The sequence below is a fragment of the Apodemus sylvaticus genome, chromosome 22, assembly GCF_947179515.1.
Source record: "Apodemus sylvaticus chromosome 22, mApoSyl1.1, whole genome shotgun sequence".
In the NCBI taxonomy this organism is placed as follows: Eukaryota; Metazoa; Chordata; class Mammalia; order Rodentia; family Muridae; genus Apodemus; species Apodemus sylvaticus.
The window spans coordinates 35208708-35235116 of record NC_067493.1 but is presented as its reverse complement, the minus strand read 5'-3'; the positions used below and the strand labels follow the sequence as shown (position 1 = coordinate 35235116).

General features: G+C 47.7%; 1 protein-coding gene and 1 long non-coding RNA gene across 7 annotated transcripts in view; one reads left to right on the top strand and one right to left on the bottom strand.

Annotated features, from left to right (window-relative positions):
• Positions 1–26409, top strand: part of Gtf2ird2b (GTF2I repeat domain containing 2B) — a 37322-nt gene that overhangs the window by 3471 nt on the left and 7442 nt on the right. For 2 of the 6 annotated variants that reach the window (XM_052168624.1, XM_052168628.1), the window contains exons 2-15: positions 1496–1596; positions 2797–2935; positions 5345–5461; positions 6690–6873; positions 7292–7320; positions 9719–9773; positions 10403–10446; positions 11445–11522; positions 16191–16247; positions 18218–18280; positions 21046–21123; positions 22851–22934; positions 24058–24241; positions 24682–24710. In XM_052168624.1, coding sequence (XP_052024584.1) covers positions 1501–1596; positions 2797–2935; positions 5345–5461; positions 6690–6873; positions 7292–7320; positions 9719–9773; positions 10403–10446; positions 11445–11522; positions 16191–16247; positions 18218–18280; positions 21046–21123; positions 22851–22934; positions 24058–24241; positions 24682–24710 — 1237 coding nt within the window. In that variant the 5' untranslated portion in view covers positions 1496–1500. Of the gene's footprint in view, positions 1–1495; positions 1597–2796; positions 2936–5344; positions 5462–6316; positions 6415–6689; positions 6874–7291; positions 7321–9718; positions 9774–10402; positions 10447–11444; positions 11523–16190; positions 16248–18217; positions 18281–21045; positions 21124–22850; positions 22935–24057; positions 24242–24681; positions 24711–26409 lie in introns of those variants that run through there. The other 4 variants (XM_052168629.1, XM_052168627.1, XM_052168625.1 and 1 more) reach the window with 3 other exon arrangements.
• LOC127673078 (uncharacterized) lies at positions 9283–21138 on the bottom strand. The gene is made up of 4 exons (XR_007975071.1): positions 19899–21138; positions 17589–17680; positions 16147–16471; positions 9283–9759 (listed from the first exon to the last, which is right to left on the bottom strand). It is a non-coding gene; the product is annotated as an uncharacterized LOC127673078 (long non-coding RNA).

Below are 26409 nucleotides of genomic sequence, written 5' to 3'. Positions count from 1 at the left end.
CAGAGCCCTCTAACCTGCAGTTAAGGAAAAGTTAATTACTATATAAAATGCTGCGGGTCCTTTCCGTGTGAGTACGAAAGGCCCTGGGAGCTGATATTCTGTAGGCTCCTTAAAGCCTGATGTGGTTAGTTTCACTGGGTTTGGTGGTACCTGTCTTTAATCCCAGCCCACAGCAAGCTGAGGCAGGAGGATCATGAATTTGAGATTAGTTTGGGCTACAGCATAATGAGACCTTTTCTCAAATGCAATAATAAAAGTAGTCATGGGGCTCAGTGGTTAGAGCTCTTACAGTTCTTGCAGGGACCTGAGTTCTGTTCCCAGCATCCCTGTGATGCAGTTCAGAGCCACCTGTGACTCCTGCTTCTGGGATCTGAGATCATCCTCTGGCCTCTGGGGCACCCCTCACTTGCACATTTTCGTACACACATACACACACACACACACACACACACACACACACTCTTTTTATTTCCTAGACAGGGTTTCTCTGTGTAGTCCTGGCTGTCCTGGAACTCACTCTGTAGACCAGGCTGGCCTTGAACTCAGAAATCTGCCTGCCTCTGCCTCCCAAGTGCTGGGATTAAAGGCGTGTGCCACCACCGCCAGGCTGATTCTTTTTTCTTTTTTTTTTTTTTTTAAAGATTTATTTATTTATTTTTATGTATATGAGTACACTGTGTACAGATGGTTGTGAGCCACCATGTGGTTGCTGGGATTTGAACTCTGGACCTTCAGAAGAACATCCAGTGCTCTTAACTGCTGAGCCATCTCCCCACCATTGATTCTTTACTCCTGCTTGATGCAGAGTTGATACCAACCAGTAAGCCCTTCAGATCATCCCCTCTCCCACTGCCTGTCATTTCTTTCTTGTCAAAGCCCAAAGCTTTAAGCAAGCGTGGTGGCTTGTTTTCTCAGCAGTTGGAAAACGGAGGAAGGAGGGTCAGGAATTCAGTCCTCCTGTCAGTGTGCTGGGCTGATAAGAGCCATTGCAAAATAAAATAAAATAAAATAAAATAAGCTGGGCGGTGGTGGCGCACACCTGTAATCCCAGCACTCTGGGAGGCAGAGGCAGGCGGATTTCTGAGTTCGAGGCCAGCCTGATCTACAGAGTGAGTTCCAGGACAGCCAGGACTACACAGAGAAACCCTGTCTCGAAAAAACCAAATCTAAAAAAAACAAAATAAATAAATAAATAAATAAATAAAAATAAAATAAATAAAATAAAAAATAAAATAAAAATAAAAAAATAAATAAAATGAAATGAAATATAAAATATAAAATAAAATATAAAATAAAATAAAACTGATGCCTTCAGTGTCCATAGGACATCTTAGCTCCTGAAGCTTCTGGCATCTCCAGCCTGCACCAGCCTGGGCACCCGACCTGTAAACTATGACTATGAATGGAGACTCCATTCACACCCACCGAGCTGTCATCATGTGATCACAGGCACACTGGGGATTCCCACGCTCACTTCCTTGTTTCTCCTGTACAGGAGCTATGGCCCAAGCAGCAGTGTCCAGCCTGCCCATTGCAGATGCGACGTCAGACGGCAGGATGGTGGTGACCTTCCTCATGTCTGCCCTGGAGTCCATGGTGAGACTCTGGAACTCTGCGGATATCTCGGATTGTTGCTGAACTGAAGGACGGTGACACGCATCAGTGTCACTTCTTTGTATCCCCCTCGTGTCTGTATGAGGGTGTCCTTCAGTGCAGTGTGGTGACACACCTGTGAACCCCAGCACCTTGGGAGGTAGATAAAGAGGGTCAGGAGTTCAAGGTCATCTGGGGTTGTTTTGATGGTTTACATGTCTTTAGTGGATGTGACGTATGTGAACCTCAATGTGCACCAGGAGGTTAGAGAGCCACTTTTAGGAAGCTGGTATTCTCTAGTCATCACATAGGTCCTGACGATCAAACTCAGGTCGGAAGGCTATCCCCTGGGACATCTTGCCAGCATAACATGGTGAGTTCCCAGCCACTATGAGACACGTGAGACTATCCTCTTCACCCCCTAAAAAAGACGAAAGCTAGAAATACCTGCCCTAAAAACCACGGAATGGGACTGGATCCATTGCTGCATTTAACAAGCACTTACGACGGGCCTCCTCCATCCAGTCTCCTTCTAGACTCTGGGGTACAACACCGGAGAGCAGATCAGACCCCCTTCACAGGCCTTCCGTCCTGTGTCTAGGTTTCCATAGGCGATTATAAATTAACCATAAAGCAGGGCCAGTAAGACGGCTCCGCAGGTAGAGGAGTTCGGCACCAACCCTGACTATCTGAGTTCAAGTCCCAGGACCCACGGAGCAGAAGGAGAGAGCTAACACTCGAAGGTGTTCTCTGACCTCCACACAAGTACTGTGTGCACACTCATATGCATGTATGTACACACACACACACACACACGCACACACACATGCATGCACACATATACGTACACACCATCCAATATGATTACTCATAATGATAAAGTGAAGAAAATATGGAGGATGTTTAAGGGAGAGTGGGTGACAGGTTTGGGGGTCTGAGATAAAGTCTCTTAGTAACTGTCCCTCCCCCTTTGCCCAGTTTTTCAAGACAGATTCTCATGCAGCCCACGACAACGACCTTGAACATGCTATGTAGCTTTGAACCCCCTGCCGCCACCTCCAGAGCACGGGGATCCCAATCTCGAGCCCTCTTCTTGTCCTTGATTTTTGTCCTTCTCTCCCTACAGTAGGCTCCCAAGCGACCTAACCACTCTAGGCCTGCGTGTGTAGACCCACCTTTGTTGTTCTTGCATTTCCGCTTCAGTGTAAAGAGCTGGCCAAATCCAAGGCCGAGGTGGCCTGCATCGCCGTGTACGAGACCGATGTGTATGTAGTGGGGACGGAGCGAGGCTGTGCCTTTGTCAACGCCAGACAGGATCTCCAGAAAGACTTCGCACAGCACTGTAGGTGGCCAGTGTTGTACCTTGTCGTTGTCCAGTCCCTGGTGCTGTCTGTCTGTCTGTCTGGTTGATTGGTTCTTATACGGAGAATTGAATTTAGTGCCTTACACATGCTATGCAAATACTGCACTTCTGAACTGTAGCCCTGCTTTTTTTTTTTTTTTTTTTTTTTTTGGTTTTTTGAGACAGGGTTTCTCTGTGTAGCCCTGGCTGTCCTGGAACTCACTCTGTAGTCCAGGCTGGCCTCGACTCAGAAATCTGCCTGCCTCTGCCGCCTCTCAAGTGCTGAGATTACAGGCATGCGCCACCACGCCCGGCTTGTATCCCCGCTTTTATTCTCATATTTGATTTTATATATATATTTTTTGAGACAGGGTCTTACTATGTAGCCCTAGTGGGCCTGAGATTTGCTTTGTAGATCAGTTTGGCCTTAAACTCACAGAGGTCTTCCCGCCCCTGCCTCCCGAGTGTTGGACTTAAAGGCGTGCACTACCATGCCTGACCTAATCATATTGATTTTTTTTTTTTTTTGGATTTGGTTTTTTTGAGACAGGGTTTCTCTGTATAGCCCTGGTTGTCCTGGAACTCACTCTGTAGACTAGGCTGGCCTCGAACTCAGAAATCTGCCTGCCTCTGCCTCCCAGAGTGCTGGGATTACAGGAATGCGCCACCACCTCCCGGCCCATACTGATTTTTTTATTCTTCATTCTAATATCATGTGTATTGCATTTATTGATTATTTTTTAAAGATTTATTTTATGGATATGAGTATACTGTAGCTGTCTTCAGATATACTAGAAGAGGGCATCAGATCCTAATACAGATGGTTGTGAGCCACCATGTGGTTGCTTGGAATTGAACCCAGGACCTCTGGAAGAGCACCCAGTGTTTTAACCATTGAGCCATCTCTCCAGGCCCGATATTTTTTTAAAGGAAGATTTACTTCCATCTTTACTTGTGTGTACCTGTGTGTGTGCCTGTGTGTGTGTGTGTGTATGTGTATGTGAGTACAGATACCCAGAGACTAGAAGAAGAATCGGGTCCCCTGGGGCTGGACGTACAGGCAGTTCAGAGCTGCAGGGTGCAGGTGCTCAGACCTAACACCGAGCCCTCTGGGAGAGCAGTTTCTGCTCTCAACTCCCCCTGGTCCGGTTTCTATATGCTGAACTATTGTTGTATTAGTTCCGTTATTGATACCTAATGTAAACAGCTTAAGGGAGGAAGATTATTTCGGGGGCTGAGGAGATGACTCAACACTTGGGAAGTGGGGAAGACTCAGCTCCACCTGTGGGTCTAGCTCCAGGGAGATCCAACACATCTGGCCTCTGAGGGCACTCACTTCCTAGACCCCCGTGCCCACACCGCACATACACACAAACCCTTGCGTACGCATGGTTAAAAAAGATTCTTAAAAAGAGTGTCTGCTTCATGGTTTCACTGGGCCTGCGCACTGCTCGAGGCCTGTGGTGAGGCAGGAGCATGTGGGAGGCGAGGGCACTCTGCTTGACTCAGTCTGGACAGCCAGCGGAGAATCAAGAATGGGACAGGAGCCAGTGTCACCTGCAGAGGCCATCAGAGGAGGAGCAACCTAGCTCCTCCAACAAGACCCCATCCACAGCCCTTGTGAATGTCACAGCTCAGTGCCACCACGGGGACCAAGGCGTCAACATTCCTGACGCTCGTGGCACTTTCTTCTTAAAGATTTTCTTTTGGTTTGTTTAGTTTGGGGGTTTGTGTTGTTATTTGTTTTGGGGGACAGGGTTTCTCTGTGTGGCCCTGGCTGTCCTGGAACTCACTCTGTAGACCAGGCTGGTCTTGAACTCCCAGAGATCCGCCTGGTTGCCAAGCACTGGAGTCCCAAGTGTGAGCTCTCACCCTGTTGCTTTATTTCAGGGGTGATCCCCAAGCTTGGCACTATTCCTCTTATGACCCTGCTGTTCCCTCAGGGCTGGAGAGATGGCCAGTGCTTAGGGGCTTGCTGCGTCTACAGAGGACACATGTCAGCTCCCGCACTCACATCACATAGCTAAGAGCTGTGGTAACTCCAGCACCAAGGGATCTGATGTCCTCTCTGGACACACACACACACACACACACACACACACACACACACACACACGATATGTGTGGCATACAGATACACACACACACATAAAAATAAATCTTCAAACAGCAAACAGACCTCTGTTCTTGGGGCTGAGGGCTGGCAGAGTCAGTAGAGTGGTTATCTTATGAGCATGTGTATGGCCCTTAGATAAACAGACAAGCAAAAATACCCTTTATTTCTTTACATAAAGCATGTTTTAGGATTGCCCCCTCTCCCCTCCTTTTCCTCTCAGCATGAGAAATACAGATGGGGGCAGAACTACAGATGGGGGCTGGCTCTGACCCGTGTTCATCCTGTGTTTGCAGGCCAGGGGGAAGGACTGTCTGAAGAGAAGCCACTGTGTCTGGAAAATGGGTCAGCCTGCCCTGGAGAAGCCCAGCTGCTCAGGAGAGCGGTGCAGGAGCATTTCTGCCTTTGCTACCGTGAGTCCCTGTGGAGCACAGGCACCCCTGGGTGTGTTTGTGTGTGTATGTGTGTGTGTGTGTGTGTGTGTGCACACGTGCGCGCGTGCGTGTGTACATGTGCTTGTGTGTGAGTGTGTGTGTGAGATATGGTATGAGGGTTGTGTATGTGTGTGTACATGTGCTTGTGTGTGAGTGTGTAAGTGTGTGTGTATGTGGTGTGTACATGTGCTTGTATGTGTGTGTGTGATATGGTATGTGGTATATGTATATATGGTGTGCATGTGGTGTGTATGTGTGTGAGATGTGATATATGTGTGCCCATGTGCGTATGTGATATGGTATGTGGTATGTGTATGTGTGGTGTGTGTGTGTGGCATGCATGTGCTTATAGTACACATGGAGGTCACAGAACAACTTGTAAGAAGTTGGTTTTCTCCTTCCATTGTAAGTTCAAGAGATTGAAATTGGTTGAAGTCAGGTCACCATGCTCGCACACTTGTGTGTGTGTGCTGGATATGTATGTGTGTATGTATATATACATATATAGTATATATACTATATATAATGAATGTACATACATGATCTGTGTGTGTGTGTGTGTCTGTGTGTATGATTGTGGCTTACAGGCTGTGATCCTGGTTATTGTTATCTAACAATAACCGCCTCCTGACAGAAAGGTCAAGGATCTGGTAGTTGTTCAGCCCGAGGGCTGGGTGTTTTAGCTAGTCTTCAGTCTACATTGGAATCTCAAAGACGTGGGTTCTAGCGTCAGCGAAGGAATGCCCCAGCATCAGGCTAGGTGACCTTGCTGGGGAGAGAGAGGGCAGGCAGGCAACATGCCAAGCTTCCTTTTCCCGTGCCACTGATGTGGGCTGCCACTTGAAGCTGTGGCTCAGATTTAGGACGGGTCTTCATCCCACCTCAGAAGGTCCAGGCAAGAAAATCCTTCACAACTGTGCGCAGCTGCTTGGGTAAGAGCTGGTTCCTCATGCAGTCATGTTGACGAATGTCGGCCGTCACAAGGCGGATAGAGCCACCCTGGCAGGGGAGACGCGGCAATGGGCAGAGAAGGGGTGGGGCCAGGAGCAGGCAGCTGGCTGGTCACTGCGCAGCCACACTCAGGGAGTGGAGAGAGCTCTGTGCTCTTCATGTATGTTCAAGCTACACGTCTCTGTGTCTGTCACACTAGAAGCTGACTGCTGGAAAGTTCTGAGTGTCACCTCCCACCTTTCCTCTCCTGTCCTAGGTAAAGCACTGGGGACGACAGCTCTGGTCCCTGTCCCCTATGAGCAGATGCTTCAGGACGAGGCGGCTGTGATGGTTCAGGGCCTTCCGGAAGGCCTGGCCTTCCAGCACCCTGACAACTACAGCCTTGCGAGCCTGAAGTGGATCCTGGAGAACAAAGCGGGGATCTCATTCATCATAAAGAGGTGATCTGCTCCACGGCCCGACAGATCACTTAGAGATCTGTCAGCTGGCTTGAGTCAGGTGTGGACACCCAGGCCTGCAATCCCAGGGCTGGGAGTCTGAGGCAGGAGAATCACTGAAAGCTTGAGGCAAGCCCAAGTTAGTTACAGTGAGTTCAAGGACAGCCTGGTATATATACCAAAACCCTGTCTTAAAACAGAGAGGGAGGGCAGGAGGGAGGAAGAGAGAGGGAGAGAGACGGACAGACGGATGGAAATTATCACTGTCTGGCCACAGCTAAGGCAGCTGAAGTAGGTCACTCCACTGGTGTGACCAGGCCCTGGGTTCTATGCCCAGCATTGCAAGAAAAGAAGTGTCATTTACTGTGTATTACTGTTCTGCATGTGTTCCTGTTGGGTAATTGTGTTGGTTTTCTTTCAGACCTTTCCTAGGTGCAGAGAGCCAGCTGGGTAAGTAGGTGGTGGTGGTGGGGGGGGTTTCTTATCCTTGGTGGCTGCCCAGAACCACCAAAGCCACTCTGTCATAATGCTGATGGTGATGATGATGATGATGCATGTTTTAATACACTCCTCCATTTTGTCCCATTGATGAGGCAACCTGAGCTGGCAGCTTGAGAGTAGATTGCCCAGGGAGGGGCTGGGGGCGTGGCTCAGTGGGAGAGCCTCTGCCTAGAATCCCCCAGGGAGAGGCTGGGGGCGTGGCTCAGTGGGAGAGCCTCTGCCTAGAATCCCCCAGGGAGGGGCTGGGGGCATGGCTCAGTGGTAGAAAGATTCCTCTGCCTAGAATCTTTCAGTGATGGGCTCTGGGCGTACCTCCATGGGAGAATGCATGTGTAACTTGCATGGGACCCTGGGTTCTCTCATCAACACTACAAAGGAGGAGGGGTGAGAACAGACACCTATGGCACTGTGACACTAAAGGTCTAGGCAGATGTCCTGAATAGGAAGAGACAACAGTAAGACTCCTCACAGCCCAGGCTGGGGAGATCCTGTAGTGCCCTGGTCTTCCAGAAGCATGTGTGGATGTGGGGAGTCAACTGGCGGTCTGTGAGTACGAGCCCCGCAAGAGCCAGGGGTTGCTGGCTTTGAGGGCTCCAGGATTCATTCCTGTGTCTCTGAAACTCAAGTTGAGGAGACGGAATAATTCTGCTTAGGAAAAAGCCAGGACAACAGTGGTGTTCTTAGGGTGTCAGAGACATTCCCAAAGTTGGCATGGGGTTAGAAGAGCTGGGTTAGAAAGCTCCACGGCCATGGCCCTCAGGATAAGCAAAGACTCACGGGGTGGCAGCTCACTGTGGTAGAACCAGCCCTGGGGATGCAGAGGCAAGAGGTTCAGGAGATAAGGCTAGCCCGAGCCACACAGCATGGTCAAGATCAGCTTAGACTACATATCAAGAGGTTTATAGGCGGTAAGGCTAGCCTGAACCACACAGCACGGTCAAGATCAGCTTAGACTACATATCAAGAGGTTTATAGGCGGTAAGGCTAGCCTGAACCACACAGCACGGTCAAGATCAGCTTAGACTACATATCAAGAGGTTTATAGGCGGTAAGACTAGCCTGAACCACACAGCACGGTCAAGATCAGCTTAGACTACATATCAAGACCCTGCCCCCAAAAGACTGAGGCTAAGAAGTAAAGATAATAAGCAGGTCTTATCAGGCTGCGTCTCCTGAGATAACAGAGCGGTGTGACAGATGTGTGGGAACCCAGATGTCTTCTGTCCCCTTGATTCACAGCAACGAAGATACCCCTGCCCATCCCCACCAGCTATCTCTGCCAGAAGCATTTACAAATCCAACCACTTATGATGGGCATAATAGTGAGTCAAGTGTCTCTCATCCCAGCACTCAGAAGTCAGAGGCAGGCGTATCTCTGAGTTCAAAGTTAGGTTGGTCCATCTAATGAATCATAGACCTGCCAAAGCTACACCATACGGTCCTGTCTAAAACAAAGAAATAAAGAGGAAATCCGCCATGTCTACCCCTTATTTTCTTAAATTATTATTTTTGAGATGTAGTTGGAGCTCTGTACCCCTAGTAGTTTACAAAACATGATGTCTAAAGATTAGACATCATTAAATTAAATTAAAGGCTCATGCCTTTAATCTCAGCGCTTGGGAAGCAGAGGCAGGTGGATTTCTGAGTTTGAGGCCAGCCTGGTCTACAGAGTGAGTTCCAGGACAGCCAGGGCTACAGAGAAACCCTGTCTCGAAAAAAATAAAGAAGGAGAAAATAAATTCCTGCAGGTTGGAGGTGGAAGTGGAGGATCAGGAGTTACAGTCATCTTCAGCTGTAGAAGGTATTTCAGGCTAGCCTGAGGTACTTAGCTTAAAAAACAAAACCAACAACAAAACAGAACCCAAAAGGTAATGTCATATTGTTTACAGAATGACAGAAAGCTTCTGCACGTCCAAGACACTGGGCTGTTTATTTATTTGTTTGTTTGTTTGTTTGTTTGAGACTTGCCTCAGCCTGTGCTGGGGACCTGGGAGTTGGGCACCATTGTCTGTGGAGGGCCAGCTACTCCCCAGTCCTCACTGTTTCCAGGAAGACGCACACAGGCCACTTTAGTGACTCACTCAGGTGACCCAGCTGGTGACTGGCCAGGCTGGGGTCCTCGCCTACCTTCCAGGCACTGTCTGCCCATTTTCGGGGTAGCCCACCAGCTGTGGTAATAAGCAGAGCTGGTTTGACCAGCCTCCTCCCCCGATAGCAGTTCTGTGACAGCCTTGACTTGAGAGTCCTCCTTCCTCTGTTTACTTTCAAATGATGTGTGGTTCTCGAATGTGAGTCCTGTCCCTCGGGGCTGAGAGAATCTAACTCGCACCTTTTTGTTCTTGCCCAGGTGGCCTTGGGATGGTGACAGACACCGGGAAACCAGCAGTACTGCCAAATGACAGGTAAAAAAAGTAATAAATCAGTAATTGATAAAGACATATAAGAATAAGAATAAACCAGCACTCGTGAGTAATAGAGCCTTGTGATCTCAGGATAGAGAGAAGGCAGGAGGATCCAGGAGTTCAGGGTCATCCTTGGCTACATGGTGAGCGTGAGGATAGCCCACATGAGACCTTGTGTCAGAAAGAAAGAGGGAGGTGGATGGCTCATGAGGGTAGAGAAATGGTTCAGCACTTAAGATCCATCGCTGCTCTTCCAGAAGATTCCAGCATGGTTCCTAGCACCCACGTCAGGCAGTTTACAACTACCTGTAACTGAGTTTCAGGGGACCCGACACCCTCTCTCACCTCCGTAGGCACAAGGCACACACACACGGTATACATCTCTACATGCCCCAAAACACTCAACACATTCAAAAAGTTCCTGATCCTATTTATTTATTTAATAGTTTTTGGTTTTTTGACACAGGGTTTCTCTGTGTAGCCCTGGCTGTCCTGGAACTCGCTCTGTAGACCAGGCTGGCCAACTCAGAGGTCCATCTGCCTCTGCCTCCCAAGTGCTGGAAAATGGCTGTGTGCCACCATAACTGGATCCACCCTAATCCTTGGCCTGGGTTCCCTTCTCCTTGCAGCTACGGTCCTGTCAGTGTGAAAACCGAACCCATGGAAGATTCAGGTAGGTACACTGATGCTTTGACAGCCAAATGTTTAGAAGCTATCATCCGATTGATGCGCTTATACAAACGACAGTTAAGTATTTAGCCATAACTAGTATCATATTTGTAGAATACTAGGTAAGTACAGCTTATTTGGAATTCGTGGTCCCAGCCATTGGGATGACTCAGCAGGTAAAGACTCTGTTCCACTTGGAGCTGGGATTACAAGTGTGTGGGGGACACCTGGCCCACTTAGTGGGTGTTGGGTCATGAACAACATAACACAGCCCCTTAGCCACTTGCCTGTATCTCCAGGCCCCGTAAAGCTCTGGGGTATTTGGCTTTTAAATACTCTGACCATCTAAGACACAAGCCAAAGACAGCTGAGACTGGAGAAGCCCTCATCACCAGCGTTGACCAGGAAAGAGTTGAGTGTTGAAAGCCGCCCGCCATGTTGGGACAGAGAGGCACGCTCTACAGCTCAGCTCTGCACAGCTGTGATGCCTGACTCATTTCTTCCTCTTGGCTTTGCCTCTCCTGAGCTGTCACTCCAGTCTGATCTCACATGATCCCCACAGGGCCATTGTTAACAGTGTCTCCCAGGGATGCCCTGGGAGATCACGGGACCTTTGAGAGTTGGGGGGAAATCTTCAGGTCACTGAGGCATGCCTCTGCAGACTGGTCTCCAGTTGACAGTTAGTTAGCCAAAGAGGAGTTTATTCTTGAGACTCAGTCCTTCAGACGAGGCCCTTGCTAGCCTGGAACTTGCCATGTAGATGAGGCTAGCCTTGAACTCACAGAGATCCACTTGCCTCAGTCTCTGACATGCTGGGAGTAAAGGCATGCGCCATCACACCCTGCTTCCAAAGACGATCTTGAAGAGTTGATTCTTCTCCCTCTGCCTCTACGTCCTGAGTGCTGGGGTGACAGGCTTGTGCCACCGTTGCCACCAAGGAGATGTTCAGTCAGCTGGCTGTGCTTACCTGACCCCTAACCATGGGCTCTGTTGCCCTCACAGGTACTTCACCAAAGGCAGCAGCCATGCTAATCAAGACAGAGTTGGAGGACCCTAATTACAGCCCAAGTAACGTGCAAGGTAATGTGGTTCCAGTTCCTTCACAAGCAGAGCTGATAGAGAGGATCAGGGGGACAGGAGGATGACTGAGTGGAGAAGGGAGCTTGCTGAGCAAGTGTGAGGACCTGAGTTCAGGTCCCAGCACCCACAGAAAACGCTTGGCACGGCTGTAGGTTGTTACTGGTGGAACCAGAGATGGGAGGATCTCTGGGGTTTGCTGACCTAGCTCCTGTCTCCAGGATCTGGATATGGTGTCAAGGGGTGGAACAGGGCACCGGATAGCCACCTCCAGCCTAGACACTGCACCCACACACATGTATGAGTATACCACAACACCACGTAAAACCAGAGCTCTACATGTATGTATGTGTGCTGACCTAGAGTAGCAAGGTCCTTTCGAATTACATCATGATTGGAATTCACCTGAAACATGGTGGGGCATTTGTGGAGCACATCCGTGATCCCAGCGCTCAGAGAGTAAAGGCAGAAGAACCTCAAGTTCAGGGTCATCCCTGGCTTCTGTCTTAGTCAGGGTTCTACTGCTGTGAAGAGACACCGTGACCATGGCAACTCTTACGAAGCAAAGCATTTATTTGGGGCTGGCTTCTACTTCAGAGGCTTATTAGTCCATTATTGCTTTTTTTTTTTTTATTTCATTCTTTATTGAAAAAGTAAGTAAAAGCATTTTATGATAAAATTGAAGATTTACATGAAAAATATTTGTAACAAAATTGAAGAAATATATAGAAAAACACATTAAAATTGACAATTTTCGTGGAAAATTAAAGAGTAAAATGGTAGACATAAAAAACATTGCTAAATTAATTGAAAAAGGAAGTAGAAACATTTTATGATAGAATTGAAGATTTACGTGGAAAATATTTCTGATAAAATTGTAGAAAAATATAGAATAACATGTTAAAATCTAAGATTATCATGAAAAATTACAGATAAAATGGTAGGCATAAAAATATTTCTCAGTTGAAAGTGGAATTATAGGGGGCTGGAGAGATGGCTCAGCAGTTAAGAGCACCGACTGCTCTTCCAGAGGTCCTGAGTTCAAATGCCAGCAACCACATGGTGGCTCACAACCATCCGTAATGAGATCTGATGCCCTCATCTGGTGTGTCTGAAAACCACTGCAGTGTACTTACATATAATTAATAAATAAATAAATAAATCTTTTAAAAAAAAAAGAAAGTGGAATTATAAACATTTTCTGATAAATTGAAGATCTACAAAGAAAATCTTTCTAACAAAATTTAAAAAATATATAGAAAAACACGTTTAAATTGACTATTTCATGGAAAATTATACAGATAAAATGGTAGGCATAAAATATTTCTAAGTTGATTGAAAGTGGAATTATAAACATTTTTTGATAAAATTGAAGATCTACTTGGAAAATATCTGTGATAAAATTGAAGAAATATATATTAAAAACATGTTAAGATCAACTATTTCATGGAAAAATTATATAGCTAAAATTAAAATTAAGATTGAAGATTATGAAAAATAATGCAGATAAAATGGGAGACATAAAAAATTGCTAAATTAAATGAGGAATTACATTTTCTGATAAAATTGAAGATTTACATGAAAAATATTTGTTAGTCTATGTCTTTTTATTGGGGAATTGAGTCCATTGATGTTAAGAGATATTAAGGAACAGCAATTGTTGCTTCCTGTTATTTTTGATGTTATTTTTATGTTTGTGTGGTTACTTTCTTTTGGGTTTATTGGGAGAAGATTACTTTCTTGCTTTTTCTAGGGTGTAGTTTCCCTCCGTGTGTTGGCGTTTTCCATTTATTATCCTTTGTAGAGCTGGATTTGTGGAAAGATATTGTGTAAATTTAGTTTTATCATGGAATATCTTGGTTTCTCCATCTATGGTGATTGAGAGTTTTGCTGGGTATAGTAGTCTGGGCTGGCATTGGTGTTCTTAGGGTCGGTATGAGGTCTGCCCAGGATCTTCTAGCTTTCATTGTTTCAGGAAGAGAAGTCTGGTGTAATTCTGATAGGTCTGCCTTTATAAGTTACTTGCCCTTTTCCCCTTACTGCTTTTAATATTCTTTGTTTGTTTAGTGAATTTGGTGTTTTGATTATTATGTGCTGGGAGAACTTTCTGGTCTGGTTCAGTCTGTTTGGAGTTCTGTAGGCCTCTTGTATGTTTATGGGCATCTCTTTCTTTAGTTTAGGGAAGTTTTCTTCTATAATTTTGTTGAAGGTATTTACTGGCCCTTTAAGTTGTAAGTCTTTGCTCTCTTCTATACCTATAATCCTTAGGTTTGGTCTTCTCATTGTGTCCTGGAGTTCCTGAATGTTTTGAGTTACAAGCTTTATGCATTTTGCATTTTCTTTGACTGTTGAGTCAATGTTTTCTATGGTATCTTCAGCACCTGAGATTCTTTCTTCTATCTCTTGTATTCTGTTGTTGATGCTTGCATCTATGACTCCTGAATTCTTGCCAAGGTTTTCTATCTCCAGAGATGTCTCACTTTGTGATTTACTGTTTCTACTTTCATTTTTAGATCCTGGATGATTTTGTTCAGTTCCTTCACTTGTTTGTGTTTTCCTGTAATTCTTTAAGGGATTTTTGTGTTTCCTCTTTAAGGGTTTTTATCTGTTAACCAATGTTCTCCTGTATTTCTTTAAGGGGGTTATTTATGTCCTTCTTGAAGTCCTCTATCACCATCATGAGACAAGATCTTAAATCCAACTCTGGCTTTTCTGGTGTGTTGGGTTATCTGGGACTTGCTGTGGGGGGAGAACTGGGTTCTTTTTTGTTTGTTTTTTGTTTTTTCGAGACAGGGTTTCTCTATGTAGCCCTGGCTGTCCTGGAACTCACTTTGTAGACCAGGCTGGCCTCTAACTCAGAAATCTGCCTGCCTCTGCCTCCCAAGTGCTGGGATTAAAGGCGTGTGACACCGATACCACCACCACCACCACCACCACCACCACCCGGCTGAAAACTGGGTTCTGATGTTGCCAAGTAGCCTTGATTTCTGTTGGTAGGGTTCTTGTGCTTGCCTTTCACCATCTGGTTATCTCTGGTGTTAGTTGGTCTTGCTGTCTCTGGCTGGAGTTTGTCCCTCCTGTGGCCTGTAAGCCTGTGGCCAGTAAGCCTGTGTCCATACTCCTGGGAGACCAGCTCTCTTCTGGCAGGGTCTGTGCACAGAAGGCTGTGGAGCCACCTGGCTCCCTGGTATAAATGGTGGCCAGAAGGGTTATTGTTTTCTTTTGTTTTTTAAGATTTATTTATTATTATGTCTAAGTACACTGTAGCTGTCTTCAGACACACCAGACGAGGATGTCAGATCTCTTTATGGATGGTGTAAGCCACCATGTGGTTGCTGGGACCTCAGGACCTCAGAAAGAGCAGTCAGTGCTCTTAACCGCTGAGCCATCTCTCCAGCCTTCATGGAGGCATTTCTTAAATGGAGACACCTTCCTCTCTGCTGACTCTTGCTTGTGTCAGGTTGACATAAAAACTAGCCAGTACATACAATAAACAAACAAATAAATAAATCTAGATGATTGCTATGGCCCCAGCAATAGGATTGCTGTAACGGGATCCATTGGCTTCTGTGTGAAACTGATGATATGCCTGTACCTAGCGCTGTTGAGGGTGGGAGCACATCACCCCCTGTCCTGGGCACTACTGAACAGTGTGACATCATGACGTAGACCTGTCATCTGCCTTGGGCTCTTTCCTTCCCTCTGCCTAAAATGTTTTCTATTTCTAAATTAAGATAATTCCAAGATATACGGTTTTTCCATAACACCAACAATAGTGCTTCCAAGAGGATCGGTGGGTAAAGTACCCACCCCCAAACATCCCCAGAACCCACAGATTACAAGGAAAGAACCAACTTCTACAACTTGATCTCTGACCTCCACCTATGTACTGTGGCAAGCACCCCCACACACATTTGCATACACATAATAGATAAATGATTTTTGTTGTTGTTGTTGTTTTGAGCCGGGGTTACTCTGTGTAGTCCTGGCTGTCCTAGAACTCACTCTGTAGACCAGGCTGGCCTTGAACTTAGGGAGATCTGCTTGCACCTGCCTCCTGAGTTCTGGGATTAAAGGCGTGCGCCACCACATTTCAGATCTGCTGAAAACAAATTTTTAAGGATAGAAAACAAAAAGGACTTTGTAGTAGTGCAACTCATTTGGGGTCACCCAGGCTTCTGTAACTTCTCTTTTTTATTTTTTATTTTTTGAGACAGGGTCTTATGTAGTCCAGGCTGGCCCCAAACTTACTGTGTCCTAGAAGATGATCTTGAACTCTTGATCCTCCTGCCTCCACCTCCTGAGTGGGTGGGGTCATGTGGTGCTGGGGGTGTGGATCCCAGGACTTCCTGCCACCTCGCTAAGCCCTCTACCTACTGAGCCACATCCCAGTCGTAGAAATGTTCCCATTGTAGTCAGTGGCCTCTTTGCTTTCTTCTGAATGTTTTGTTATGTTTTTAATTTATATATTGGCGGGGAAAGGAGGGAATGCCATAGTACTCAGTTTTCAGTACTCACTTCCCTTCTTCCATAACATGGATCCCGGGAATCAAACTCAGGTTTTCAGGCTTGGCTGCAAGCCCCTTTACCTGCTGAGCCATCTCGCCAGCCCCAGTGACCTCTGTACCTTGTGTTTGGTGCTGAGCTGCAGACTGCTTATTCTCCTTTCAGGAAGCCAGCAGTCTTCCACCAGCAGTGACGTCATCGAAACGGAACTGCCATCTGAAGGTTAGAAAATGAAGCGTCTCCGCCCCTTAAAGGGGGGGGGGAAGCCGGTGGCCTCCTGGCACACCTGTCTCAGGGAGCAGCAGTGGGGGCTGTGTGCTTTGTGTTCCAGATCTGTAAGTGCAGTAAGTGGGAGCCTCACCCCGGGGCTGCCCTGCCCACCGTGGCCTTACCACGCTAGGTCATCCTGTTTGCTGGCAGAGGATGTGGGTAGCCCAGGATGGTACCTGCGGGGAGGAGGGTGTGGCAGCTCACATCTGGCCTTTCTTCCCTTTTTGTTCCCTTTTTGTTTGGTTGGTTTGGTTTGGTTTTTTAAAGACAGGGTCTCACTCTATAGCCCAGGCCAGCCTGGAATCACTATGTAGCCCAGGCTGGCATCAAACTCACACAGATCCGCCTGCCTCTGCCTCCTAAATGCTGGGATTAAAGGTGAACACAATCACACCCAGCCCTCTTTTTTTTAAGAAGACAGGCTTTGAACATAGTTCAGGCTGGCATCAAAGTTGAAGCCCCCTGCCTCAGCTTTCTTAGATCTGGGACTGGAACCATGGGCCACCATATCCTACCTCTCTCTCTTTTGAATCCTAGTAGTTCATTTTTAAATTTCATTTCATTCTTAATTGTGTGTGCATGGCTGTGCTCCTGAGTTTGGGTACAAACAGAGGGTAGAAAAGGTATCAGTTCCTCTGGGGTTGGAGTTACGCCAGTGTGAGCCTCCCGGCATAGGCGGGCGCTAGGAAATGAACTCTGGTCTTATCCAAAAGCAAAAAAAAAGTGTTCTTTTTATAATTATTTTTATTTATGTATTTTTATGTATATGAGTGCTCAGTCTGCATGTATGCTTCCATGCCAGAAGAAACCATCAGATCTCTTTAAGTGGGAATTGAACTCAGGACCTCTAGAAGAGCAGCCAGTGCTCTTAACCACTGAACCATCTCCCCAGCCACCACCCCCAAAGTGTTCTTAACAACTGAATCATCTCAACCAGGCAGGTGGTGGCCTGTGCCTTTAATCCCAACACTCAGGAGGTGTAGATAGGCAGATCAGCATGAGTTCCAGGCCAGCCTGGTCTACAGAAGGCGTTCCAGGACAGCCAGGGCTACACAGAGAAACCCTGTCTCAAAAAACCAAAACAACTGAGTCACCTCTCCAGCAGCCCCTCCCAACCCCATAGTAGCTGCTTACAAAGTTAAGAAGCACTGTGACCATGTGACATACCGCTGCCCAAGTAGAGGACTCAGTGTCCATGAACGTGGTGAATGCTCTAGATTGTTTGGTAATATGTGGAAGTTTCTATCTCCCCTCATCCCTTATAGGTGAATCATGTGAAATCATGATGCTTACTTTTGTGGAGACAAGATGTGATGTAGCCTAGGCTGGCCACAGATTTCCTCGTGTAGACAGGATGACCTCTGTCGTCTGATCTTTATGCACAGCTAGGGATAGAATACAGTGTTTGTACACGTTAGGCGAGTTAGGCAAGTACTCTACAAACCAAGCCATGCCACCAGGTTGACTTCATGCATCAGTGCCTAATGGCTATCTCTTACAAGATTAAATTCACCATGTGCTTAGTATGTACAAAACATAGGTAGAATTTCAAGACCAGGGGCCGGAGAGATGGCTCAGCAGTTATGACCACTTGCTGACCTTCCAGAGGTCCTGAGTTCAGTTCCCAGCACCCACGTAGCTGCTTATAACCGTAACTCCAGTTCTAGGGAATCTAACACCTTTCTATGACCTCTGCATAAATTGCAACCACCTAGCACACATCCAAATGTCAGCAAATGCTCATATACATAAAATAAACCTCCTAAGAAATTCTAAAATGAGGCAAAGTAAGCCTTGCCTCAAAACAAAACAAAACTCAAGCATGAGGTTAAATTTGGGTAGAGGGTGGAACCAAGGATAGTTAACTGGGGAACCTGAGATTGCTTAATAATGAGTGTCATTTTAGATGTTTTCTTGTTAAGGGTCGACTCCGATGGTCTCTTCAGAGACCAATGAGGACCCCGAGGCTGAGGTGAAAATGGAAGGTGAGTGAACAAAACGCTTGTGATTGTCACATGGTCAGGGTGGCGTTCCATGCCACTGTCACTACTTCTGAAATGATCATTGTAGGCGGTGACTGGAACCAGTGTGAGTGTGTGTGTGTGAGTGTGTGTGTGTGTGAATGTGTATGTGTGAGTGTGTGTGAATGTGTGTGTGTGTATGTGAATATGTGGTGTGTATGTCTGTGTATGTGTGTGAGTGTGTGGTGTGTGTGTGTGTGTAGTATGTGTGTGGTGTGTGAGAGTGTGTGTGTGTGTGCATGTGTGTATGTGTGTGTGTGGTATGTGTGTGGTGTGTGTGTGTGTGAGAGTGTGTGTTTGTGTGTTCACATTCATGCATGGGTTGGATGAGAATGAGCTACAGGTTCCTATGTGTGACTGCTTGGTCCCCAGTTGATGGAACTGTTTGGGAAGGATTAGGAGCTGTGGCCTTGGTGATGGAGATGTGTCACTGGGAGTGGCCTTGGAAGTTTCAAAAGCCCACACCATTTCCAGTTTGCTCTCTCTGCCTCGTGCTCCTGGGTCAAGATTCGAGCTCTTAGCTCCTGCTCCAGCACTGGACCTGCGTGCCTTCCGCCATGATACCCACGCACACTCACCCTCAGGAACCATGAGCCCCACAAACTCTCCCTTCTATAGGTTGCCTTGGCAACCGTGTCTTATCACAGCAACAGAAAAGTAACTGAGACAGATAACCATGCCTCAAAGCCTGCGGGAGTCAGAGGCACCTCTGTGGGGGAGTCACTTCTCTCCTTCCTTCCACCTTCATCTGGGTTCTGGGGACCAAACTCAGGTCACCAGCTTTGCAGAAAGCGAACCTTTACTCACTGCGCCCTCCCGCTGGCCCTCTCTTTAACCACAGTTAGAATTAATGCTTGAGGTTTTGGTTGGTGGGGGACACAGCATGGTGTCCACAGCCTTTATTTATGAAAAGCCGGTGAGTCCACTTGGAGGCCTGGGTCCTGATAGTTTTACTTTTACCGTAAGAGTCAAAGGCTTGGTGACTGCAGCTGTTCTTAATGTGTGAGCCGCAACAGTCGGTCGTTTTGGAAGATGTCACCATGCACTTGATTAAGCAGAAGTGGGCAGGCCTAGCACTCACTCAGAAGGCCCTGTATGATGCCGTGGAGGAGGGCCTAGCACTCACTCAGAAGGCCCTGTATGGTGCAGTGGAGGGGGGCCTAGCACTCACTCAGAAGGCCCTGTATGGTGCAGTGGAGGAGGGCCTAGCACTCACTCAGAAGGCCCTGTATGGTGCAGTGGAGGAGGGCCTAGCACTCACTCAGAAGGCCCTGTATGGTGCAGTGGAGGAGGGCCTAGCACTCACTCAGAAGGCCCTGTATGGTGCAGTGGAGGAGGGCCTTGCACACGCGGCCTTGACTGGGGCTATCTCCAAACCAACTCATTGTCGAGCTAGAGCACGGAGAGAGGCAGGGTTCTCTCAGGCAAAGGAAGCCTTTGGCAGTCGGGGGTTGGAGAGCAGGCTTCACGGGGCACCTCTAAGAACTAAGAAAACACGCTCTATGAGCCAAAAGGACAGCGTGTGCAATGGCATTAAACATCCATCCAAGTCAGCGAGAACACGGGGAGATTCACTCCTCACCTGTCCACATTGGCTTGCCAAGGAAGGCGACTCCAGAGCCAAACTGAAGGCTATCCAGTGCGTCTGCTCTTTTTCTGTAGTCGTGTGTCCTTCCGCAGTAGGAGCAGTGCCTTCCAGCTCACCGAAGCTCTTCAGTCGGATGTAAATGACCACAGGTGGAGTGGCGGGAGGGTCAGAGCGTGGGATGACCTCTGTCTCCTTGACTGTCCTGTTCAGCTGCAGAGGACAGTGTCAGTGGAAGCCTTCCACCCGGCACCTTAGGGAGCGTCACAGTGTTGGAACAAAGTACTGAACTAATGGGACCGCAGGCCTGCAGGGGCAGGGGGGTGACACACACTTGGAACCCCAGCACTCAGGAGGCAGAGGCAGGAAGATCTTGGAGTTCAAGGCCAGCTTCGTCCACAGATCTAAGACAGCCAGGACTACACAGAGAAACCATACCTTGAAAACAGAAACAAAGGGACTGCAGAGTTGGCTTATTCTTGAGAATAATTGTTGATCTTCCAGAGGACCGGAGTTCAGTTCCCAGGGCACATGTCCTGTGGCTCACAAATGCCTCTGACTCCAGTCCCAGGGGATCTAATGTCCTCTTCTAGCCTCTGCTGTGCTGATATGCGCACATCCCAACAAAGACACACACATATACATAAATGAAAAGGTGCTTTTTCCTAAGAAAATCAGCAACTTAAAGGAGGAACGTGTCTTGTGGCTCACAGTTTGAGGGGACAGTCTTTCACAGTATAGTAGGTACGGTAGCCAGGGCTGGAGGTGGCTGGTCACACCGCATCCAGTCAGGAAGCAGACAGATTGAGGCTGGTGTGCAGCTTTCTTTCTTCTTTTTGTTCAGTCTGGGCCCCCCAGAACATAGGTAGAGCCCCAACATCAGGATGAGGCTTCCCTCCTCAGTGTGAACTCTGGAAGCACACTCACAGACGGGTCCAGTCAAGTTGATCTTCAAGGTCAACCATCCCTGAGCCCCGCCCCCTGCGCACACTGCACTGGGGGTGGGGGTCAGGGGGGCCGGGGGGCAGGGGGCCAGGGGGCCAGGATCCACCCCGGCTGCACTTCTCATTAAGTAACACTTGGGTATTTTTTTTCTTTAGAGACTTGCTGATTTTCTGGTCACTCTCTTTTCTTTGCTCTCAAGGAAATGGAAATCCATCCAACATTGTAAACTCTGCCGCCGGTGTTGAAGATCTTAGGATCATACAGGTGACAGTCCCAGGTGGGGACATCCATTACTGTCTTCGTCATTTGTGTCACGTTTTTTTTTTTTTTGTAAAGATTGGTGTGTGTGTGTGTGTGTATGCCTCTGCCATGTGGGTGCAATGAGTGTGGTACCCAGAAGAGGGCACTAGATCCCTTGAAGCTGCCCTGAAACTCGCTCTGTAGACCAGGCTGGCCTCGAACTCAGAGATCAGCCTGCTTCTGCCTCCCAAGTGCTGGGATTAAAGACATGTGCCACCACCCAGCTGTATTTATTTTTAATTTGTCGTGATCTACTTTGTTTCATGGCCATGAGTTTTGTCTGTGTGTATGTGTGTGTGTACATATCAAGGGCCCATGGAGTTCAGAATACAGTAAGAATGGCCGTGAGCCACCATGTCTGAGCTGGACAAGGAACTGTCCTCTGCAAGAGCGACACGTGCTCTAAGCTGCCAAGCCATCTCTCCAGCCACCTCCTGACCTGCTCTTTTTAAAAACTACCTATTTAAGTTTAAGACAGGGTCCCACTCAGTATCCGTGACTGGCCTGGAACTCACTATGTAGACAGGCTGGCCTCTAACTACAGAGATCTGCCTGCTTCTGCCTCCTAAGTGCTGGGAGGTATGGACCAACACACCAAGCTTTTTAAAAAATGTTTTTAATTGGAGCTGGGCGTGGTGGTGTATGTCTTTAATCTCAGCACTTGGGAGGCAGAGGCAGGTGGATCTCACCCTGGTCTACAGATCGAGTTCCAGGATAGCCAGGGCTACACAGAGAAACCTTGTCTTGAAAAAGCAAGAAACAGCCAGGTGGTGGTGGCACATGTCTTTAATCCCAGCACTTGGGAGGCAGAGGCAGGTGGATTTCTGAGTTCAAGGCCAGCCTGGTCTACAGAGTGAGTTCCAGGACAGCCAGGGCTACACAGAGAAACCCTGTCTCGAAAAAAAACCAAAAAAAAAAGAAGAAAAAGCAAGAAACAAAACAAAATCTTAATTAAAAGATTAATGTTAAAGTATTGAAAGATATTCCCTCCTAGCCCCCTTCCTCTTCAGTTCTCGACACATGGGATGGGCCGAGGCTTGCATTTCAGTGCTGAGGGCGATGATGGCAATGCGCATCCTTGTCTTGCGCAGCCCTGAACATGTTCTTCAGGAATAGCATGAGCAGTGGCTGGAGACAGATCGAGGCTGAGGGGGATCGCTGCTCGCAGAGGACCCAGGTCCTGTGCCCATCCCAGGCCTGCTCACAACCACCTGAAGCACCACAGGAATCCCAGATTTTCATCTAACCTCCATGGGTGCTTTGCATGGTGTGGCACACACAGAAACACAAGTGAAAAAAAAAAAACAAAGTAGGGCTGGAGGGATGGCTCAGTGGTGGAGCACACTGACTGCTCTTCCAGAGGTCCTGAGTTCTGCTCCCAGCAACCACATGGCGGCTCACAACCATCTGCAATGGAGCCGATGGCCTTTTCTGGTGTGCTTGAAGGCAGCTACGGCGTACTCGTATTAAATAAATAAATCTTTAAAATAATTTTTTTTTAAGTATCATGGGGTATGTTTCTGTGGGGTTGTCAAGATTATCATCTGTGACAGCTTCCGTTTTGTGTATTTCCCAAATGCTCACTTATTCCGCTCAGGTAGCTAACCAATAAGGCAGGTAATCGGGCATTTCTGCTAATATCTGTCTCGCAGAGGGAAAAAAATGTATGAATGAGCGTCGTTTGCATCCTTCCATTATTTGCAGACAGTGAGAAGGAGAGGCTGTCGGGCCTCGAAAAAATTAAGCAGCTGCGAGAACAAGTGAACGACCTCTTCAGCCGCAAGTTTGGTAAGTTGGCACACATCCAGAATGCAGGCTTCCCTTAGAGTTGAGTGTGTACTGGAGGGGCATGCACAGGCGACGACGGTGTCCTTGCAGGCCAGAAGAGGGCGTCAGAGCCCTAGGAGCTGGAGCTACAGGTGTGGTGTGAGCTGCCCAACGTGGGTCTGGGAATCAAACTCTGTCCTTTGGAAGAGCAGCGAGGGCTCTTAACTGCCGAACGATCTCTCCAGTTCCACACCTCCAAACTTTATAAACTTTACCTGTACCGCTCCTCTGTGAAGTACTGGACCATTGAAAATACTGTGGTCCTGCTATAATTGCTGGCCAAAGTACCTTTTCTTTTTACCTATTTACTTTTCGAGACAGGCTGTGGCTATACAATGTAGGCCAGTCTTGAATTCAATCAAGATATTCTGAAAACGTGCCAGAATTACAGGCCTGCGCCCTTTCCGGTAGTTCAGAAGTCTCCATGGCAGTTCTCGAAGTTTCAGTCCTCCTGCTCTAGCCACTGAGCAGCTGGGATTCTGGGCCTGCGTCACCAGGTTGTTGGGTTTGGAGACACCAGGTCACTGTGTTTCCCTAGCTGATGTCAAACAGACTCCAGCAATCTTACCTCGGCTGCTCAAGTAGCGGGTGTGTGCCTCCAGGTCTGGCTCAAATCTTGACATTAAAGACAAAGCAAGGAAAACCTGACAGGCGTGTGATCCAATCATTTAGGAGGCAGAGGCACAGCCTGGCGGTGGTGGCACACCCTGTAATCCCAGCACTCTGGGAGGCAGAGGCAGTCGGATTTCTGAGTTCGGCCAGTCTGGTCTACAGAGTGAGTTCCAGGACAGCCAGGGCTGTCCAGAGAGAAATACTGTCTTGAAAAACCAAAAAACAAACAAACAAACAAACAAAAAAACAAAACAAAACAAAAAAAGAGATTGAGACAGGATGCTTGCTTTGAATTTAAGTCCATAGACCCTGAATCAAGAAATAACAATAACAAAAAGAATTATATCCATAGACCTGACAAAAATAACAACAGTCACAAAAATAAATAAATAAGTAAATAAGTAAAGCAAAGCAAAGCTTTGGAAAAGTAAAGTACAGAGCCATTCAGTTGACTCGGCACCTCTCGTCACAGGGGAGGCGATCGGAGTGGACTTCCCCGTGAAGGTCCCCTACCGGAAGATCACCTTCAACCCCGGCTGCGTGGTGGTGGATGGCATGCCCCCGGGGGTGGTGTTCAAAGCCCCTGGGTACCTGGAGATCAGCTCCATGAGGAGGATCCTGGATGCCGCAGACTTCATCAAGTTCACCGTCATCAGGTGAGAGTTCCAGAGGCTGGCACTGGAGCTCAGCCCGCAGGGTGGGGAGGGGCCGCCCCTCGCCCCTCGCCCCTCGCCCCAGAGTCATGAGGTTCCAAGACAATCCGCTCCTTTCTGCTTCCGCAGCTGTGGTCCTGTTCCTCTTCCTGTTTTTTATTATGATTATGTATGAGGGACTTGCTGTGTGTGAGGACAGCTCGTGGAAGTCAGTTCTCTCCTCCTGCCAGTGGACCCCGGAGATCGAGCTCAGGTCTCTCGGGTTTGGCAGCAAGCACCCCACCCCCAGCCGCCTCGCTGACCACCGTGGGTTTCCCCGCCCAGCCTCACTTCCGAATTTTCCTAGCACTGTGTTGACACACACACACACACACAAGTGTGTAGACACAGAGAAGTGGGCCACATGAAAACAAGCTCCCCCTCTTCCTCCCTGTCACCCACAGACCACTTCCTGGACTTGAACTCAGTAATGGTGAGTATTTGGAGAGGGAAGAACGTCGCAGGACACGGTGCTTTGTGTAGCGTCCGAGTGGGCACATAGCACAGGTCTCCCGCCTGCAGCCTGGAGCCTTCCAGAAAAGCACGCAGTTTGGTTTGGTTTGGAGCTAGGGATGGTGTCCGTGGCCTCTCACATGGAGGCAAGCGCTCTATTTTGACCTACATCGGAAGCCCTAGTTACCTTTGCTTTAGTTCTCTTGTTTAGTTGGTTTTTATTGTTGCTCTCAATGTGCAGCTCTTACTGGCCCAGAAACTCCCAGAGATCCACCCGCCTCTGCTTCCTGCTTGCTGGGATTACAGGTGTCTGGTGTTTTGAAGACAGTGTCTCACTCCTTTAGTCCCAGACACTTGCCTACAATCTATTATGTAGTCCAGGCTGGCTTCTAACTCACTGAAATGTCTTGCTTCTGCCTCCCAAGTGTTAGGTTACAGACTCCTGTGGTGTTAGGTTTCAAAGCCAGGGCCGGCTTCAAGTGTGCAAGCACTCTGTCACACCTCCAGCCCCCACTACAACTTCTTAAGATAAGTTTTCATATTTGTGCTATCAGGAACTGTTCCACTTAACTTTACGGTGGCTTCAAACGCCCACACTTGGAGCCAGGTGTGCTGGCTCACGTCTATAATCCCAGCACTAGGGATTGCATGAGTCCTCAGCTAGCCTGGTCTACAGAGTGAGGCCTTGTCTCAAAAAAGCCAAAGCAAACTAACTCAGTTCCCACCAACACATGGACACTTAACCATACTACTCGTCTGAGTTAGGTGGGGGCCTGAATCTACCCTGGCTCTTTTGAGATCTACGGGTTTGGTAAGACATATTTCCTGGGCTTGGTCCCTTTTTGGTTATTTCAGACCTCTCTTGGAAGTTATGCAATGTGGCACACAGCTGTAATCCCAGCCCTGAGGAGTTCAGGGTCAGCCTGAGCTACAGAGTAAGGCAGTCTCAAAAACAAAACAAACAAACAAAACAAAACAGTAAACAAGCCAGGCATGGTAGTCCATGCCTTTAATCTTAGCACTCAGGAGGCAGAGACATGTGGATCTGTGAGTTCGAGGCCAGCCTTTCTACATAGTAAGTTCCAGGACAACCAGGGCTGTGTAGAGATTCCCTGTCTTTAAAAAAATAAAAAATAGCTGGCCGTGGTGGCGCACACCTGTAATCCCAGCACTTGGGAGGCAGAGGCAGGTGGATTTCTGAGTTCGAGGCCAGCCTGGTCTACAGAATGAGTTCCAAGACAGCCAGGGCTACACAGAGAAACCCTGTCTCGGAAAAATAAAAACCAAATCAAAAAAAAAAAAAAAAAAAAAATAGCCGGGCGGTGGTGGCACACGCCTGTAGTCCCAGCACTTGGGAGGCAGAGGCAGGTGGATTTCTGAGTTCAAGGCCAGCCTGGTCTACAGAATGAGTTCCAGGACAGCCAGGGATACACAGAGAAACCCTGTCTCGGGAAAAAATAAATAAATAAAAATTTAAAAAATAATAAAAAAAAAACCAAACAAACAAAAATAAAAAAGCCAGAGAGAAGCTGGACATGGTGGCACATTTAGGAGGTGGAGTTAGGATCAAAAAAGCCAAGGTCACTGTTGGCTCCCTAGTGAGTTTGAGGGCAGCTGGGGTGTCAGGACACCCACTCTCAAAAATAAAATTAAACAGGGCAGGGGCTAGGGAGTTGTCA